The sequence below is a fragment of the Lethenteron reissneri genome, chromosome 51 (assembly GCF_015708825.2).
Source record: "Lethenteron reissneri isolate LAM-NWPU_2019-01 chromosome 51, ASM1570882v1, whole genome shotgun sequence".
In the NCBI taxonomy this organism is placed as follows: Eukaryota; Metazoa; Chordata; class Hyperoartia; order Petromyzontiformes; family Petromyzontidae; genus Lethenteron; species Lethenteron reissneri.
The window spans coordinates 5,791,070-5,809,086 of NC_083829.1; the positions used below are offsets into that span (position 1 = coordinate 5,791,070).

General features: G+C 48.9%; 1 protein-coding gene across 1 annotated transcript in view; it reads right to left on the bottom strand.

The window, feature by feature from the left end:
- LOC133355422 (SLIT-ROBO Rho GTPase-activating protein 1-like) overlaps positions 1-18,017 on the bottom strand; it is a 59,387-nt gene that overhangs the window by 20,645 nt on the left and 20,725 nt on the right. The window contains 8 exon segments of the mRNA XM_061572717.1: positions 1,167-1,274; positions 1,276-1,389; positions 2,410-2,538; positions 6,146-6,229; positions 6,231-6,275; positions 7,736-7,798; positions 8,898-9,060; positions 10,334-10,529. Of these exon segments, the coding sequence (XP_061428701.1) occupies positions 1,167-1,274; positions 1,276-1,389; positions 2,410-2,538; positions 6,146-6,229; positions 6,231-6,275; positions 7,736-7,798; positions 8,898-9,060; positions 10,334-10,529 (902 nt within the window).

Sequence of the window (18,017 nt, forward strand, 5' to 3'; positions counted from 1 at the left end):
ACAATTACATTGCATACGTCACAATTACATTGGATACGTCACAATTACATTGTATACGTCACAATTACATTGTATACGTCACAATTACATTGTATACGTCACAATTACATTGGATACGTCACAATTACATTGCATACGTCACAATTACATTGCATACGTCACAATTACATTGTATACGTCACAATTACATTGCATACGTCACAATTACATTGTATACGTCACAATTACATTGGATACGTCACAATTACATTGTATACGTCACAATTACATTGCATACGTCACAATTACATTGCATACGTCACAATTACATTGCATACGTCACAATTACATTGCATACGTCACAATTACATTGTATACGTCACAATTACATTGCATACGTCACAATTACATTGTATACGTCACAATTACATTGGATACGTCACAATTACATTGTATACGTCACAATTACATTGCATACGTCACAATTACATTGTATACGTCACAATTACATTGCATACGTCACAATTACATTGCATACGTCACAATTACATTGCATACGTCACAATTACATTGTATACGTCACAATTACATTGGATACGTCACAATTACATTGTATACGTCACAATTACATTGTATACGTCACAATTACATTGTATACGTCACAATTACATTGTATACGTCACAATTACATTGTATATGTCACAATTACATTGTATACGTCACAATTACATTGTATACGTCACAATTACATTGTATACGTCACAATTACATTGCATACGTCACAATTACATTGCATACGTCACAATTACATTGCATACGTCACAATTACATTGCATACGTCACAATTACATTGTATACGTCACAATTACATTGTATACGTCACAATTACATTGTATACGTCACAATTACATTGTATACGTCACAATTACATTGTATACGTCACAATTACATTGCATACGTCACAATTACATTGTATACGTCACAATTACATTTTATACGTCATCTCATACCATACCCCCATCACGTCCCGCACCACGTTGTCCCCTCCCACACCTCGTCACGACCCACACGCACAGAGCCCTATGGCTGTCGCCACCTCCACACAACTGACCACCGCTCCCCGCGCCGCGTCGTCCCCCATCGCTCCTCGTCGCCGGCCGGCACAACCTCGTCGCCGCCTGCCGTACCTCGTCGCCAGCGTGAGCCAGGAACATGAGCTTGGGTGGCACGGCCTTGTCGAGGCCCGTGGCCGCGAGGAACTCCTTGCGGTCGCTGCGGCTGACGAGGCCGTTCACAGGCGAGCTCGACCGCGTCCAGAGCTCGCGCGCGCGAGTCCGTGAGACAGAACTCAGCCGAGAGGTAGCAGCGCAGAGCGCCGTTCAGGCCCTCGTAGAAGCCCACCTCGTTCAGCTGGGGAGAGAGACGAAGGCGGTGATTGTGGCGTGAGAGGTAGTAGCGCAGAGTTGGTGATGTGTGTGCGAGGTGTTCCATGGTGTGTGTCGCATGGCGTGGTGAATGTGTCGCGCAATAGCAATGACGTCCTTAACGTGATGACGACAACGCAGATGATAATGTCAAGATGATATAATCGTCAATAATTAAAACATCATCAATGACATCTACAATGATGTTTGATGACGATGACAAATTCAATAACGTCTGCATCGATGATGATCATAACGACGATGTTGATGACGATATCAATGACGATGTCAACATCTGTCTTGATGGTGTCAACAAATTCTCCGACGGCCACGGTGGCGACGATGATTCTTTACGATGACGATAACACGACCAACGGTTTATTACGCCGACGACACGAACCACAGCTCAGACAACAGAGTCAGCGTCGATGACGACGATTGTGATAATTGGTTTTTTACCCTTCTATCTGGCAACAAAACTGACACCTTTTTTTTTACAAGGAGTCATGTTTGCATAGACCACAATACCTGCAGTCATAATGCAAACAAAAAACATAACTCTGATAATGAATGCACTGTCCTTGAAGTTGATTGGTCCACACCCGAGACAACTTTCCTTAGAGCCTAGTCTCACATGGTGTTGGACCAGATGACGCCAAAAGGCGCACAACTCAAAGACAATGCACCATCAGAGTATGAGAGCTCGGGGTAAGCATTTACACCATTGGAACCTCATTTGCCAGTAAAAATATGTTAATTGGTTTTTTACCCTTCTATCTGGCAACAAAACTGACACCTTTTTTACAAGGAGTCATGTCTACATAGACCACAATACCTGCAGTCATAATGCAGTTTTGTTGCCAGATAGAAGGGTAAAAAACCAATTATCATATTTTTACTGGCAAATGAGGTTCCAATGGTGTAGACGACGATTGTGTCGATGATGCCGACGATCGCGTCGAAATGACGACGACGTTGACAAGGACGTCAGTGCAGTGAGTCTCACGTCAAGGAGACGGTGCAGGTCCAACGTGTAGTACTGCTTGAGTGCCGTTTCCGCCGATCCCAGCGCCAGCAGGTAATCGTTCCGCTGCCTGGCAGTGGCGAGCTTGCTCTGGATGAACTTCTCCTGCCACTGCGCACACGCACACACGCGGGCCGGCACAGGGCGGACTCAGCGAGCACCGACTGTGGCTGGCAGGGCACACTCAGCAATGTTTTTGGGGAAATCTAATTCTATTAATTTATTTTTTCATCCGGATTGAAAGTTCATTTCTTTAGAGCTGCTTTTGGTGTGTTTAGTTTGTTGACCTTCACCCCGCACTTCCGATTAGCACGGTTGGCTAAGTAGGGTGCGAAAAAAGTTAAACATACATACATACAATCGGCAAACTTCTTGGTTCTTTCGGTAAAGTCACGTAGAATGGAAATAATAAAATAATAAAAATAAAACATCATAAAATAATTCTCACAACGTTTCGGCCACAACGCAAGCAGCCGTCCTCAGGTGAAGAACAGGTATGTCGAGAAGACAGTCTGAATGAGACTCTGTGAAGAATAGGTCTGTCGAGAAGACAGAGTCTAAATGAGACTCTGTCGATGATGCAGACGATCGAGAAGACAGAGTCTGAATGAGACTCTGTCTTCTCGACAGACCTGTTCTTCACCTGAGGACGGCTGCTTGCGTTGTGGCCGAAACGTCGTGAGAATTATTTTATTATGTTTTATTTTTATTATTTTATTATTTCCATTCTACGTGACTTTACCGAAAGAACCAAGAAGATGAATCCCTGCAGTCACGAAGAAGCTTTAAATCGAAATCGGCAAACTGTACTAGGATAAAAATTAATGCTGCTGCCAGACTCCTCACCCGCACACAGGAGCACGTCACCGCAGCGCGCCCATCAGCTCACTGACGCACAATGCAACCCTGGATCGAATTCACAATCACGCTCAGCGTCTTCAAGATCCTCCAAGCACTCTCCCCTGCCTACTTTCTCCCCTCTCATCTCACTCCACTCCTCTCCGCGCGCTCCCCTCTCCAGCAGATCAAGGATTTGTGCCGAAATCCCCCAGTCTGCCTTCGCTCAGTGGGAGGTCGTCCATTCTCCTCTGTTGCATCCACAGTCTGGAAGGCTCTTGCACAAGCCGCCCGTGCTGTGGGCTCCCTGCCCCTGTTCAATCCCAGGCTCAATACCTTCCTCCTCTGCCTATGACTGACTGCCGCTCTCTCTCCCACAGACTCACACAGAGCCCTGTGACTCTCTCTCTCCCACCGACTCACACAGAGCCCTGTGACTGTCTCTCTCTCTCTCCCACTGACTCACACAGAGCCCTGTGACTGACTGCCTCTCTCTCTCCCACCGTCTGTATTGAATAGCCATGCTCGCTCTTCCTGTGCGGTGTCTTGATACTGCGTTCGGATTTAATTGCCATTGAAATGTCTCTCTTGTACTGAGGTCACAATGCGTGTGATCAAATCGCCCGGGAATGCATCCCATCTCATCAGATCTCAGGAGCGAGGCACGCGTGAGCCCCGAAAGTGCAGCAACATCTATTTGCTGTACTGTACTTCTATGCTCCTGCATATATGCTCTCCCGCGTTCATCAACCCACACTGCTGAGCATGGTAAAGTACAATCATGTACCCCCCCCCCCACCCAATCATCTGCCCTGCAAGGCCTCATCCAGATAATGGCTATACATGGCCGTGAGATCACGTGACACCATGGGGATGGAATTTAAAAGAGAAACAAGCACACTGACAACCCCCCCCCTCCTCACCAACCCTGTGCATTGCAGGCGGTGGCGGAGGGGTCAGGTCGCCCGTTCCCACGGCCACTGGTGAAACGAGACACCTACGACGGAGGGGGTGTGGTGCTTACCCACGTGAGCATGCAATCATTCGCCCATTCACTGACTCACTGGCTCACTTGATCATTCGGCCATTCACTGACCCTCTCACTGGCTCACTATATCATTCCTCCCACCTCACTCGCTCGCACGCACGCTCACTTGATCATTCGCCCATTCACTGACTCACTGGCTCACTTGATCATTCGCCCATTCACTGACCCTCTCACTCACTCACTTTATAATTCGCCCACTTACTCTCTCGCTCACTCGCTCACTTTAGCATTCGCCCACTCACTCTCTCGCTCACTCGCTCACTTTAGCATTCGCCCACTCACTCTCTCGCTCACTCGCTCACTTTCAAAATCGCCCATTCACTCACTCTCTCACTTTATCATTCACCTATTCACTCGCTCTCTCACTTTATCATTCGCCCATTCACTCACTCTCTCACTTTATCATTCGCCCATTCACTGACTCATTCATTTATTCACTCACTCACTCAAGTCCCTTTTATAATAATTGCCCTTTTCACTTGCCTATTCAATACATCTCCAGATGTATTTTGTGCGTTTGAGTGTACTGTGCGTGTGACGCGCAAGATGGGCGTAATGTGCATCGGCATGGTGACAATCGTGAGCAGGCTGCTGCTACCAGCCCAGTGACCCAAGTTCGATTCCCAGCCACGGCTACCGTCAGTGATACCCGAACCGGTCCTCTGCACTCCCGAATCACTAATCCACACCGACCAGCGTGGTGAAATATGGCGAAATGCCCCCTTGTCCAACACAGCTTGGGTTGCCCTTCGTCCAGCGGCTGACAAAGGACCGTACATCTGTAGTGTTGTAAAGGACGGACTTCTAAACTTCTTTATGGCACACACTGTTTATTATCTTAATACACAGTCCCTATCACACTAAGGGGTATATGGTCCCCTCACCCGTTACCCTCAGAAGGTACAAGCCTCCGGACCTTGCAGGCTATCTAATCTCCCTGCTCTCCCAGCGTCCTCTGGCTGGACCTAGGGGATCTCTCCCCGACCACTGGTTACTCTGAGCCCTAGCCCTGATAAGGGCTGGAGGGCTTGGTCCAGGGTCCTAGATGTCTTCGGAGAGAGATGGAACAATTCAGAAGCGCGAGGAACTACAGACAAGCGAGGAACGCAGCAGCCAGGCAGTAAGCCGGCACTAAATCCCTCCCAAACCACCCTAAGCTCTGCCGTCCTCTAAATATTAAGGTGTTATCGGGCAAGTACCAAACATGCGAGGGAGAAACACTCTATCCCACACAAATGGAACATGTGTAGTTCCACATTTGCTGTACCGCATTCCCCTGACAAGGCAGGGTATGGCACCTTCCTGGAAGCATGTGGAAAGGGATTTTCACAACGTTTGTGTGACCCACCAACCCTCGCAACTCCCGAGTGCTGAATTACAGGACACGTCCGTTAGCCGCCGCCACCGCACGGCTAAAACATTTTAACGCAAAAAAAAAACTAAAAGCCTTTTCACCGTTAAAGTTCCTTCACGACGACGACCGTGACGACGCGCAGAGCTTCAAGCCTTCTCGATTCTCGCCACACGATAAAAAGAATTGCAATGCGACACTAAACACGAATTGCAAACCCCTTCCTGATCTTCCCCCTCGGGGTCCTCCTCCTGGTCTTTCCCCGCCTGGTCCCCCCTTCTGATCGTCCCGTCCTCCTCCTCCTGATTTTCCCGCTCTTTCTGGTTGCTGGCAACTGCTTCACCCTCCCCTACCGTCCCGCAACTCCCTCTAGACCCCGACAATCCGACCCCTCCCCGCACCTGCGATTAGCACGGTTGGCTACGTACGGTGCGGAACACGTTCGACACACACGGCGGTGCGGCCTTGCCACGAGCCCGTACCTTCTCCCGGTTCTTCTCGTTGCGCTTCGCTCCGCTCTCTCCCTGCTTCTCCTCGCGCTTCAGCACCTCCTGAAGCTTGGCTTCCTGCCAGCACGCTCTCCGAGTGGAAGGTGTGGTAGTCGCGCATGCTCTGGACACGGACGGGCGGACGGGCGACACGCAGCGTATGAACAACAAACGCCGTCGCGGGGCGGAAAAGGAGCGTGTCCTGGATATCACGCGGGCGCATAAACCGCGCGCTTCGTGTTATCGCAACTCGGTCTACGTGAGTCTACGGGTCTTTTTAAAGAGACTGTTGGGTCCCTCCCCCGGTTGTCTGTTCCGCTCCCCACATCAACCAGAACGCGTTCAGGTGCATGGGCCTGGCGGAGATTTGCGTGCGGTTGTTTTTGTCGCCAAACGGTGTGCAGCGGGCCTTTGTTCTTGTGTACAGAAAAAACATTTTTGTAAAAAAAAAATTGTTGTGGGTCCCTATGCGAGTCTATGTGTAGAGGAGCAGTGGGAGGAAGTGAGGAATCGGCAGGAAAGGGTGGGATGACGTCATAGCTTGACGTCATGTATCCAGAGGGGCAAGGTACATGGGGGGGAACCCGGGGTGAGGGGCGGGGTCGTTGTGGGTAGCCGAGGGAACGGAAGACACGCCGGAACGGAAAGACACGCCGAAACGGAAAGACACGCCGGAACGGAAAGACACGCCGGAACGGAAAGACACGCCGGAACGGAAAGACACGCCGAAACGGAAAGACACGCCGGAACGGAAAGACACGCCGGAACGGAAAGACACGCACGGAACGGAAAGACACGCACGGAACGGAAAGACACGCACGGAACGGAAAGACACGCCGGAACGGAAAGACACGCCGGAACGAAAAGACACGCCGGAACGGGAAGACACGCACGGAACGGAAAGACACGCCGCTCAGCACCGAGTCCCTCGTCCGAGGAAAGAGTGGGATTAGTGGGGAGCTTAGGTTAGATTTCGATTTAAAGCTTTCGTGACTGCAGGGATTCATCTTCTTGGTTCTTTCGGTAAAGTCACGTAGAAGGGAAGTAATAAAATAATAAAAATAAAACATAAAACACATTCTTCACCTGAGGACGGCTGCTTGCGTTGTGGCCGAAACGTCGTGAGAATTATTTTATTATGTTTTATTTTATTATTTTATTACTTCCCTTCTACGTGACGTTACCGAAAGAACCAAGAAGATGAAGCTTAGGTTAGGATAGGCCAAGGAGTTAAGCGGGTACCGGGACGGTCCACGGGAAGGACCAAGTGTAGAGGTACCTACCTCTGCTTTGATCCTGTGATCCTGTACGTGAGCGTGGTAGTTAATAAACTGGCAATAGCCCTTACGGAGAAGCTCGTCACCGTGAGAGTTTACACCTCTACAAATGTATCGCACCGGGTTGAGACCCTCAACTCATGACACTGGATTTACCCCGGTGTAATCACTGTGGTTGGGCGGCCGAGACCGGGGCTAAAATCCTGGATTTCGGCGGTGACGGTTCAGTGCCTTTGGAACTCTGTATGCTCCTCGGCCACCCCGTGACGATAAAGAGTTGAAACGGAACCGACGACGATGAACGCACCCCGTTGAGTTCTTGCAGGGTTTTGAACAGTTCATCTTGCACCTTCTGAATGATCTCCTTGCTCTGAACACAGGCGAAACACAACAATGACGGTGACGGTATTAAACAAATAAATAAACAATCATCAACAGCACATAATAATAATAGGGTTTTTCCACATTTTTTTTTTCTGGCGACAAAACTGAAACCTTTTGCAAGGAATCATGTCTGCATTAACCACAATACCTGCAGTCAGAATACAAGGGTGGGGTGGGGGGGGAAACCCTTGTCAAAGTCATCTCTCTTTGGCATACCTCAGCAACTGTTTTCGCTGTGGTGGTCCCCACCTGATGAAGGACGCTTGTGTTTTGTCCGAAACGTCGTGTTTTAATTTAGTTCTTTTCACTTTTTTATTTTAATTTGTATCTTTTATTTGAAATTTTATTTTATTTTATTATTATTTTCACCTATGTGACTTTACCGAAAGAACCAAAGAGTATGGATCCTTGCAGTCACGAAAACTTCAAATCTAGATGATCACCATGTCGATGACGATGACAATAATACCCTTGACCATGATGATGCAGTCAATTAAAATAACAATTATGATGACCATGATGACGATGAAAACAACAATGACGACGACGACGATAATGACGTTGAAGATAATGATCGTGTTATCGTTAGGACCGAGACAAAGATGATGACAAGTCTGACGCCGATAGACGTCGACGATAATGACCGCGACTGATGACCGTGTGTCAACCAGAGGTCGCAAATGGGTTTTAATTCCTTACCCGTACCCGTACCCGGCCGCACCAGGGTCGCAAATGGGTACCCGTTCCCTACCCGTACCCGTAGCCTACCCAAAATGAGTGACAAACGGTTACTCACCAGTGACTCACGGCCTACCCGTACCCGTACCCGGCCGGACCAGTGTCGCAAACGGGTACCCGTACCCGGGCGAGTACGGGTAGCCGGGTATCGGGTAGGGTACAGGTATCGGGTAGGGTACGGGTATCGGGTAGGGTACGGGTATCGGGTAGGGTACGGGTATCGGGTAGGGTACGGGTATCGGGTATCCGGTTGCGACCTCTGGTGTCAATGCTGCCGGTGACAATGAACAACAATGATGACGACGGTGTGGATGGAGCTGCCGCAGCCACCGCCATCATCACCCTGCCTTGCGAAGGAGGCGTGTCGAGTCCTCGTAGCTGTACGTGAGTCGGGGGACCACGGCGGAGTTGTACAACGTCGCCAGCTGCACGTGGTCCGCACTCTCGCGCTGAGCCTGCTCCAGCATCAGCTGCCAGCATGTGAGCGGCGTGGGCAGCCCACAGCCCTCGCTGCAGCGGCAGCGGCAGCGGCAGCGGCAGCAGCAGCAGCAGCGGCGGCGGCGGCGGCGGCGGCGGCAGCGGCAGCGGCAGCGGCAGCGGCAGCGGCAGCGGCAGCGGCAGCGGCAGCGGCAGCGGCAGCGGCAGTGAGGATGAGAAAAGAACAAAAGCATAAGTGCCATTGCCATCGTCATGATTGTTCAGTTACTAAACAAATGGCTTATCACGTGGAAATTTATAGCAGCCAAATACTCTAAACTAAACCCTCCTTCTCCTCCTCACCACCACCACCTCCTCACCGCTCACTCCTAAGGAGAACACGCAAACTCCAAATAAACAGGTGTCAGGGTCGGGACCGAACCCACGACCTCCTGTACACCAGACAAAGTAGTTAACATCTCGCCACCGTGGCACCCATCATCATCATCATCAGCATCTCCTTACTGGCCATTTCCATCAGAGATATGTAATGGAGGCCCAAAATAAGCCGAATAAAATCCTAGTTTTCCACGCTCATGCTCAACTCCTTATACGGGCGAAGGGCGGGGTGACCTGAGTAGTAGTTGGGGCTGGCAAGGGGGTGAGTGAGGCCTACACGCAGGAGACGGGACCTACATCGGTAAGAGTGAGGAGGAGGAGGCTGCTCACTGTGTGGGCAGGGATAGTGACGCAGTGAGCGTGGCTATATAAAAGTGTGCGAGGCTGACGGAGCGAGGGTGGGGCTAGCAGCTCGCCACAAGTCCCAGTGGGAGCATGCGGGACTTGAAGAGAAACCCGACGGAAAGGAAGGCTGAGAGAAGTCCAGAGGCGAGGAAGGGTTAAGGGGATCCCAGGAGCAGAGGTCGCAACCGGGTACCCGATACCCGTACCCTACCCGATACCCGGCTACCCGTACCCAGCCGGGTACGGGTACGGGTACCCGATACCCGTACCCTACCCGATACCTGGCTACCCGTACCCAGCCGGGTACGGGTACGGATACCCGTTTGCGACCCTGGTGCGGCCGGGTACGGGTACGGGTAGGCCGTGAGTCACCGGTGAGTAACCGTTTGTCACTCATTTCGGGTAGGGTACGGGTACGGGTAGGCAGTGAGTCACCGGTGAGTCACCGTTTGTCACTCATTTCGGGTAGGGTACGGGTAGCGTACGGGTACCTATACCCGGCCGGGTACGGGTACGGGTACCCGTTTGCGACCCTGGTGCGGCCGGGTACGGGTACGGGTACGGGTAAGGAATCAAAACCCGTTTGCGACCTCTACCCAGGAGGGAGAGGGGGGCACCTCACCGGAGCAGGGTGTCGCGTGACCCGGGGCGCAGGCGGGCTGCGAACCGCTCGGCGAGGCGGTCGAGCGAGCGGGCGTACTCGTTCTCGATGTCAGCGCGACGACGCAGGAACTCGATGGAGTCGGAGAGCATGGCCAGGCGCAGGTCGGCGTGGTGCTCCAGCGTGTGCACGTGCTCCGCCAGGGACGACCGCAGATCTGCCACGCGGCAAAGACAATAATAATAATAGTTCAATTTGTAACGCGCGCAAATTTGCAGACGTAGTGGCCGCAACTCAGAGACGTGGAGCCAAGCTCAGAGTCGCTCGAAAGCATGATTGTAGAGGTGAGTTTTTAAGTTTCTCTTGAAGGAGGCGATTGAGGTGATGCTGCGAATGTGCAGAGGGGTGATGGCGTTCCAGACTGTTGGGGCTGCCACCGAGAAGCGGCGCATAGCCGTGACAATCCTGGATCTTGGTATCAAGAGGAGGTCGTGAGTCACGCCGCGCAGGCATCTGCCGTGTGCTGAGCTGCAAGTTGTCAATAATGAAGAAAGGTACAGCGGGCAGGCGAAGCCTCGACAGACCGTTGATGGGGAAAGTTTCTGAGTCGCCGCCTATAGAGGCCGGCACGGCACACGAGGGGGTGGGTGGCCAGCATCGTGCAAAGGCCGCTTTTTTTTTAATCCTAGTAGCGATGTTGACACATTTCACCGGGTACTCATGTGAGGGTAAGTGGAGCGAATGGAGGCCCAGGACAGGTTCAGATCAACATCACTGGTGTTGGCCGAGGAGGAATTGAACTCGGGTCAACGGGTTAGTAGCGCAACACGCTAACCACTCCCTACCGCTGCCCACAAGCACAAAACAAGCACAAAGACAAAGATCCCCCGTGAAGCCTCAAGACTTTTGGGGAAAGTGCCGTCGGCAAGCACCAATGAAGGGCGGCACAGCACGAACACATCTTCTTGGTTCTTTCGGTAAAGTCACGTAGAAGGGAAATAATAAAATAATAAAATATAAAACGCTGTCTTCCCGACAGACCTGTTCTTCACCTGAGGACGGCTGCTTGCGTTGTGGCCGAAACGTCGTGAGAATTATTGTATTATGTTTTATATTTATTATTTTATTATTTCCCTTCTACGTGACTTCACCGAAAGAACCAAGAAGATGAATCCCTGCAGTCACGAAAGCTTTAAATCGAAACACAACACAGCTTCTTCAAGCACCATGAAGTAGGGCCACTGCCTGAAACGTTGCCTCTTGTATATTTTCCCTTTGAAGACGACACTGTTATTGACGAATGCGTTCCGTTGTTTGGTTATTTGTGGTTGTGCACAATTGCCAACAAAGCAGCGGCATAAGGAATGTTGTTATTCCAAGATATAGTTGAACTTATTCAGTTACGAGAATAGGTGTTCCCCTTTTTTCTGGCAACAAAACAGTTGTGTAAGACTGTTAAAACACCAAACTGAAACCTTTAACAAGGAATCATGTCTGCATTAACCACAATACTTGTGGTCAGAATGTAAACAAATAACAGTCCGATAATATAAGATATGCATTGTCTTTGAAACTGATTGGTCCACATCAGAGACAGCTTTCTTTTGAGCCTAGTCTCAAAACGGTGTTAGACCAAAGGATGCCAAAAGGCGTACATCACAAAGACAATGCACTATCAGAGTAATGATGGCTCAGGGTTGAGCATCTACATCGTGGGACCTCGTTTGCCACTACCAAAATATGACAATAGGTTTTCACCTTTTTTCTGGCAACAAAATAAATGTTAAAACGTTAAAACACCAAACTGAAGACCTTTTACAAAGAATCATGTCTGCATTTACCACAATACTTGTGGTCAGAATGCAAAAAAAACCACTCTGATAATATCTGGCATTGTCTTTGAAACTGATTGAAATTGAAAGTTTGGTCTTTTCACATCTTAACGCACGTTTTGTTGCCAGAACAAAAAAGGCGAAAACCTATTCTCATATTTTGTTACTGGCAAAGGAGGTCACGTGATGTATTCAGTTACAGTTCAAAGTGTTTCGAAGAAAAGGGTCCTACGGCAGGGCCTGGTTTAGTGCAGCGACCAATCACTAATTGACTCACACACAAATGGTGCCTTATTTGTTGTTGTTGTTGTGTACAAACCCTTGAAAGTACAACTGGCTCAATTAACAGTTTACGTTGGAAAAAATCGCAACAGTGAGTAGGCGTGGCCAACGGCACACTGCAGCCAATCACACGCGAGTGGTGGTGGAGGGAGGGGCCTACGGCTCACTGCAGCCAATCACACGCGAGTGGTGGTGGAGGGAGGGGCCAACGGCACACTGCAGCCAATCACACGCGAGTGGTGGTGGGGGGAGGGGCCTACGGCACACTGCAGCCAATCACACGCGAGTGGTGGTGGAGGGAGGGGCCAACGGCACACTGCAGCCAATCACACGCGAGTGGTGGGGTGGAGGGCGTGGCCAACGGCACACTGCAGCCAATCACACGCGAGTGGTGGCGGTGGAGGGAGGGGCCAACGGCACACTGCAGCCAATCACACGCGAGTGGTGGTGGAGAGGGCGTGGCCAACGACACACTGTAGCCAATCACACGCGAGTGGGAGGGGCCACGCTGCCCTTTGAAAAAAGGTGACCAAACCAGTTCTACTGGGGTGCATTCCGCATTAAACAAGCGACAAGGCAAGATCAATGAAAAGTGTCAAAATACATATATATACCGTTGGGTCAGCAATCATGCCTGAAATTCCACCACTGATGTCTCTCTTGATGCAGCTAATCTGGCTGTGACGGTCCCAGCTGATGACGGAGACTTGTGTTGCCTCCGAAACGTCGTGATCTTTATTTTAATTATTTTATTTTTATTAATTTTGATGTTTTACCTACGTGACTTTGCCGAAAAAACCTAAGAATATGAATCCATGCAGTCACGAAAGCTTCAAATCTAGAATTGATGTCATCTTCTTTCCCCCCCCCCCCCCCCCATGTGTGCAGATACTACTGGCTCTATTGTATGTAGGGTGTGTAGGCATATATTGCTACAAAATACATTTATATTTTTTGTTGTGGGGGGGGTAGGGGGTCCACAATTGTTGGAACCCTGTTGGATCAACTTTTTTACTGCACACATCTGGAGGACTGGCGGGTCCACTTTCTCTAACTGTTTGATTCAGGCCATTTCTGAAAGGCTCTGATCATTTAGTTGTTTGTTGTAGTACAGAGTTAGACTGATGGCCTTAATCTAAGTTGTCTTGTGGTTGTTGTTGTTTGACTTGCATCCCACTGGGATTTTTGCACACAGCGTTGGTGTACGGTGCTTTTTCTGCAATATTTTGCTGTCTTTTTTTGCATTTTCTGTTTGCACTTAGTCACATATTCACTTTAAGATGTTTTCTTGTTCATGTTTTTTGTTTGTTGCGGTTGCAACCGATTCAAGAGCCGAATGGCTCACAGGGCTATACCAATTACATGAACTTGAACTTGACGGACAAAGAAGACAAACGGAACGCCGGGCTTTCATAATATCACCGCACTAATTTGCGTTGGCAGTGCTGCTCCAACAATGGCTCGTCAACAGATCGGCCAGAGAGACAGAGTGGATAGTAGGAGTTGGAGAGACCTTCAGAATTGGCGGCCACTGCGCTCTGCTAAGACTTTGACAACTGCTTACAACAACAGGCGTTGTCCTTCTTCTTGGTTCTTTCGGTAAAGTCACGTAGAAGGGAAGTAATAAAATAATAAAAATAAAACATAATAAAATAAAATAATTCTCACGACGTTTCGGCTACAACGCAAGCAGCCGTCTTCAGGTGAAGAATGAGACACTGCCAAGCTAGGAGCTTATATATAAGCTGAGTTGGAGGTGGAAGAAGAGCGCCTTAACTAAAGAATGTGCATATCAAGAGGAATTTAGCATATTCATGGGAAATGCGTAGGAGGTGGGCGGGGGGGTTTCAAAGTCATATTATGCCCATGCATTATGCAGGATCAGCAGCACCAAGGGAGGGTTCAGGGAGTAGCATTAACAAAGGAAAGGAATGTTAATAGTATGTAGCTGCAGTTACTAAACAACCACGTAGAAAACTAAAGTATAAACTACATAAAAAACTCAAGTATAAAGGCGTTGTTCTGTGTTGAAACGACTCAACATCGCAATCACAGGCGCAAAGGCGGTACGCTGTAAACCTCAGAATTAAAAACAAACTGCAAATTGCAATTTAAGGGGGAAGACAGAGGAGTTGGCTGATGAGTTTCAGAGTCTAGCAGTGGGGGAGGGTGATGGAGGATGGTGATGGTGATGGAGGGTGATGGATGGTGATGGTGAGGGAGGGTGATGGTGAGGGAGGGTGATGGAGTGTGATGGTGAGGGAGGGTGATGGTGAGGGAGGGTGATGGAGGGTGATGGTGATGGAGTGTGATGGTGAGGGAGGGTGATGGTGAGGGAGGGTGATGGTGAGGGAGGGTGATGGTGAGGGAGGGTGATGGAGGGTGATGGTGATGGAGGGTGATGGTGATGGTGATGGAGTGTGATGGAGATGGAGGGTGATGGTGAGGGAGGGTGATGGTGAGGGAGGGTGATGGAGGGTGATGGTGATGGAGTGTGATGGTGATGGAGTGTGATGGTGATGGTGATGGAGTGTGATGGAGATGGAGGGTGATGGTGATGGAGTGTGATGGTGATGGAGTGTGATGGTGATGGTGATGGAGTGTGATGGAGATGGAGGGTGATGGTGAGGGAGGGTGATGGAGGGTGATGGTGATGGAGTGTGATGGTGATGGAGTGTGATGGAGATGGAGGGTGATGGGTTCCAAGAGTTTGGCAGTCAAGAGTGAGAAGAAAGAGGTAAAGTGATTTCGCCATAGGGCTTTGCAAAGAAAGTTGCGTGTGTCTGTTGAACTTCTTTCACACAGTACGTAGCCAACCGCACTAATCGTAGGTGCGGGGGGGAGAAGGGAAATAAACTAAACACAGGCAGTTCTAAAGAAATTAGTTTTAAATCTAGACTTGAAAGTGCACCGCTCCAGTGGTTTGCTAATATCGCAAGGAAGAACTTTCCAGACGGCCGAAGATGCGCATCTAAAAGCACGCGATGCGGTGACCGTCTTTCAGAGGTCGCAAACGGGTTTTGATTCCTTACCCGTACCCCTACCCGGTCGCACCAGGGTCGAAAACAGGTACCCGTACCCTACCCGATACCCAGCTACCCGTACCCGGCTCGGGTAGGGTACGGGTATCGGGTACCCGATTGCGACCTCTGGGATGAAGCCGTGTTGCAGGCGCGGGTGGGTTGATTCTAGGAACTTGAATTGTGAGAAGAGACAAGACGTTGGGAAATGAGTGACAAACGGTGACTCACCAGTGACTCACGGCCTACCCGTACCCGTACCCGGCCGCACCAGGGTCGCAAACGGGTACCCATACCCGGCCGGGTACGGGTAGCCGGGTATCGGGTAGGGTACGGGTATCGGGTACTCGATTGCGACCTTTGCCATCTTTGTTCGATGACAATCCAAAAGCCGCTGCTGTGAGGATGAGAACTGATTGTGTGATGGAGGTAACAGGGTATACATTGGTTAAAGGTTAGAATGACGGTGACGTTTGGGGGCTGGCGCTGTGGTAACAGGATTAATGTGACTGCGAGGTGTGTAATGCATGTCCGGGGTGAAGGGTTAGAATGTAGGTGTGGTTCAGTGGTGGTGGTGGCGGCCTTGGGACACCTGTGGAGTCACGATACTTACAAAAGCGAGACCTACATTACAACGCACACTCAAGAAAAATGCAGACCTAGTGAGAAAAAATGGAACAGACGCTTTGAGATTTTATGAAGTATTGATGTAAATATGAATGAGGGAAACAGACAGGGTGACGCTCTTTCGCCAAAGTAACTATTTACATCTTCTTGGTTCTTTCGGTAAAGTCACGTAGAAGGGAAGTAATAAAATAATAAAAATAAAACATAATAAAATAATAGTGAGAATTATTTTATTATATTTTATTTTTATTATTTTATTACTTCCCTTCTAAAATAATAGTGAGAATTATTTTATTATTTTTATTTTTATTATTTTATTACTTCCCTTCTACGTGACTTTACCGAAAGAACCAAGAAGATGAATCCCTGCAGTCACGAAAGCTTTAAATCGAAATGTAACTATTTACAGCGACGTTTGAATTTTTTTTTATCTTCCAAATTTTACTCGCAGAAGTAAAGACGTACAAGTTGATGCCACGAAGCATCTGAGATTGTTGATGACATAGTCATTATAATGTCCAATGGGGGCATGAATAGCAGGAAGTGTTAAAATTACATAGGCAAGGGTTGCAAAATAACGCAGAGAAATTTGTGGAACTCAAACTTCCTCTTGGCTGCAACGTGGTTAGGAAATGTCAGGGCAGAATGTGGGTTAATTAACTCGTTTGTGCGATCATTTGACCATTATGCCTTGTGTGTGTGTGTGTGCTGGATTTTCTCCAGGTTATCTGCTTGCCAGCCACGTGCAAAACACTCCTCTGTCAAAAAATAAATTGACCAAACATCCAAAATGTCGCAGGACACTTCTGAAAAATCATTGGTGTCATGGTGAGCCTTTCCTTTACATGGAAACATTTGCAATCTCTACATTTCTACCAATCATAAGGCATGCGATGCGTGTAGAACGTTACGGTTAGGATTAGAGAGAGGGCTGTAAATTGACAGCGCGGGTTATCAGGATTACGGTTCTGGGTTATGCTAAAGGTGTGTGTTACGATGAATGTGACAAGATAATATTACGCCTGTGTTCAGTGCGGCGGCGCAGTGGTTTTGCGCTACCGCATTCACCGCTGATGTTAGCTGCTGCCACTCTCAATTCACCAAGCTGCACTGACCAGCATGGTGAGATAAGTCCAAACAACCCCAACGAAATATACAGTCTGCAGAGAGGCCTTCATCCAGCAGTGGATGTATCGTGGTTGATGACAATAGTTCTCATAAGGATGTCCTCCCACTGTTCTGCATGGGTTTCTTCTGGGTTCTACTGTTTCCTTCTCATCAGTAAAATAAACAAACCAAAAGTCACCTGAAATTTGCTCAATTTAGAATCACAGGTTGCAACATCGGCCCATACTGTGAAAACTTGGCAAAACCCTCCTGAATAAGAGTCTTGAGACTAAGCGAGGCTTTCCTGCGTAAACAAGCATACTCATGCAAGGTAGGGTAAAGGTCAAGATTAAGCTACAAGATTATAGTAGCCGCGAGTGTGAATTAAGGGTGGAGGTGTGTTTGGGTGACAGGCAGGCACAGCCAGACCGACTGTACGCAAGCCCAACTTTGCCTACGCTCAAGCAAGCCCGTAGAAGTATCCAACCCCTGAGCTAGCAGTTGCCTTCAGCTTGGCTGCATGCAACCAAATCGCTTGTATAGGGACGACTCTAAATGCCAGTTTTGATCGGTTACTCATTTCCTTTCATTTTTATAAAAGACTTTGCAGTTTTTTCCTGGATTTTTCTGTTTGCGAATAGTCACATAGTCACTTCAAGATGTTTTCTTGTTCATGTTTTTGTTTTTTGTTTGTTGCGGTTGCAACCGATTCAAGAGCCAAATGGCTCACAGGGCTATACCAACTAAATGAAACTGAAACTGGTTCACGCACTGCGCCTCTCGTCACGTGCACTACGCACAACCACTCAAAGGAGTTGGCCAAACATCCAAATGTAG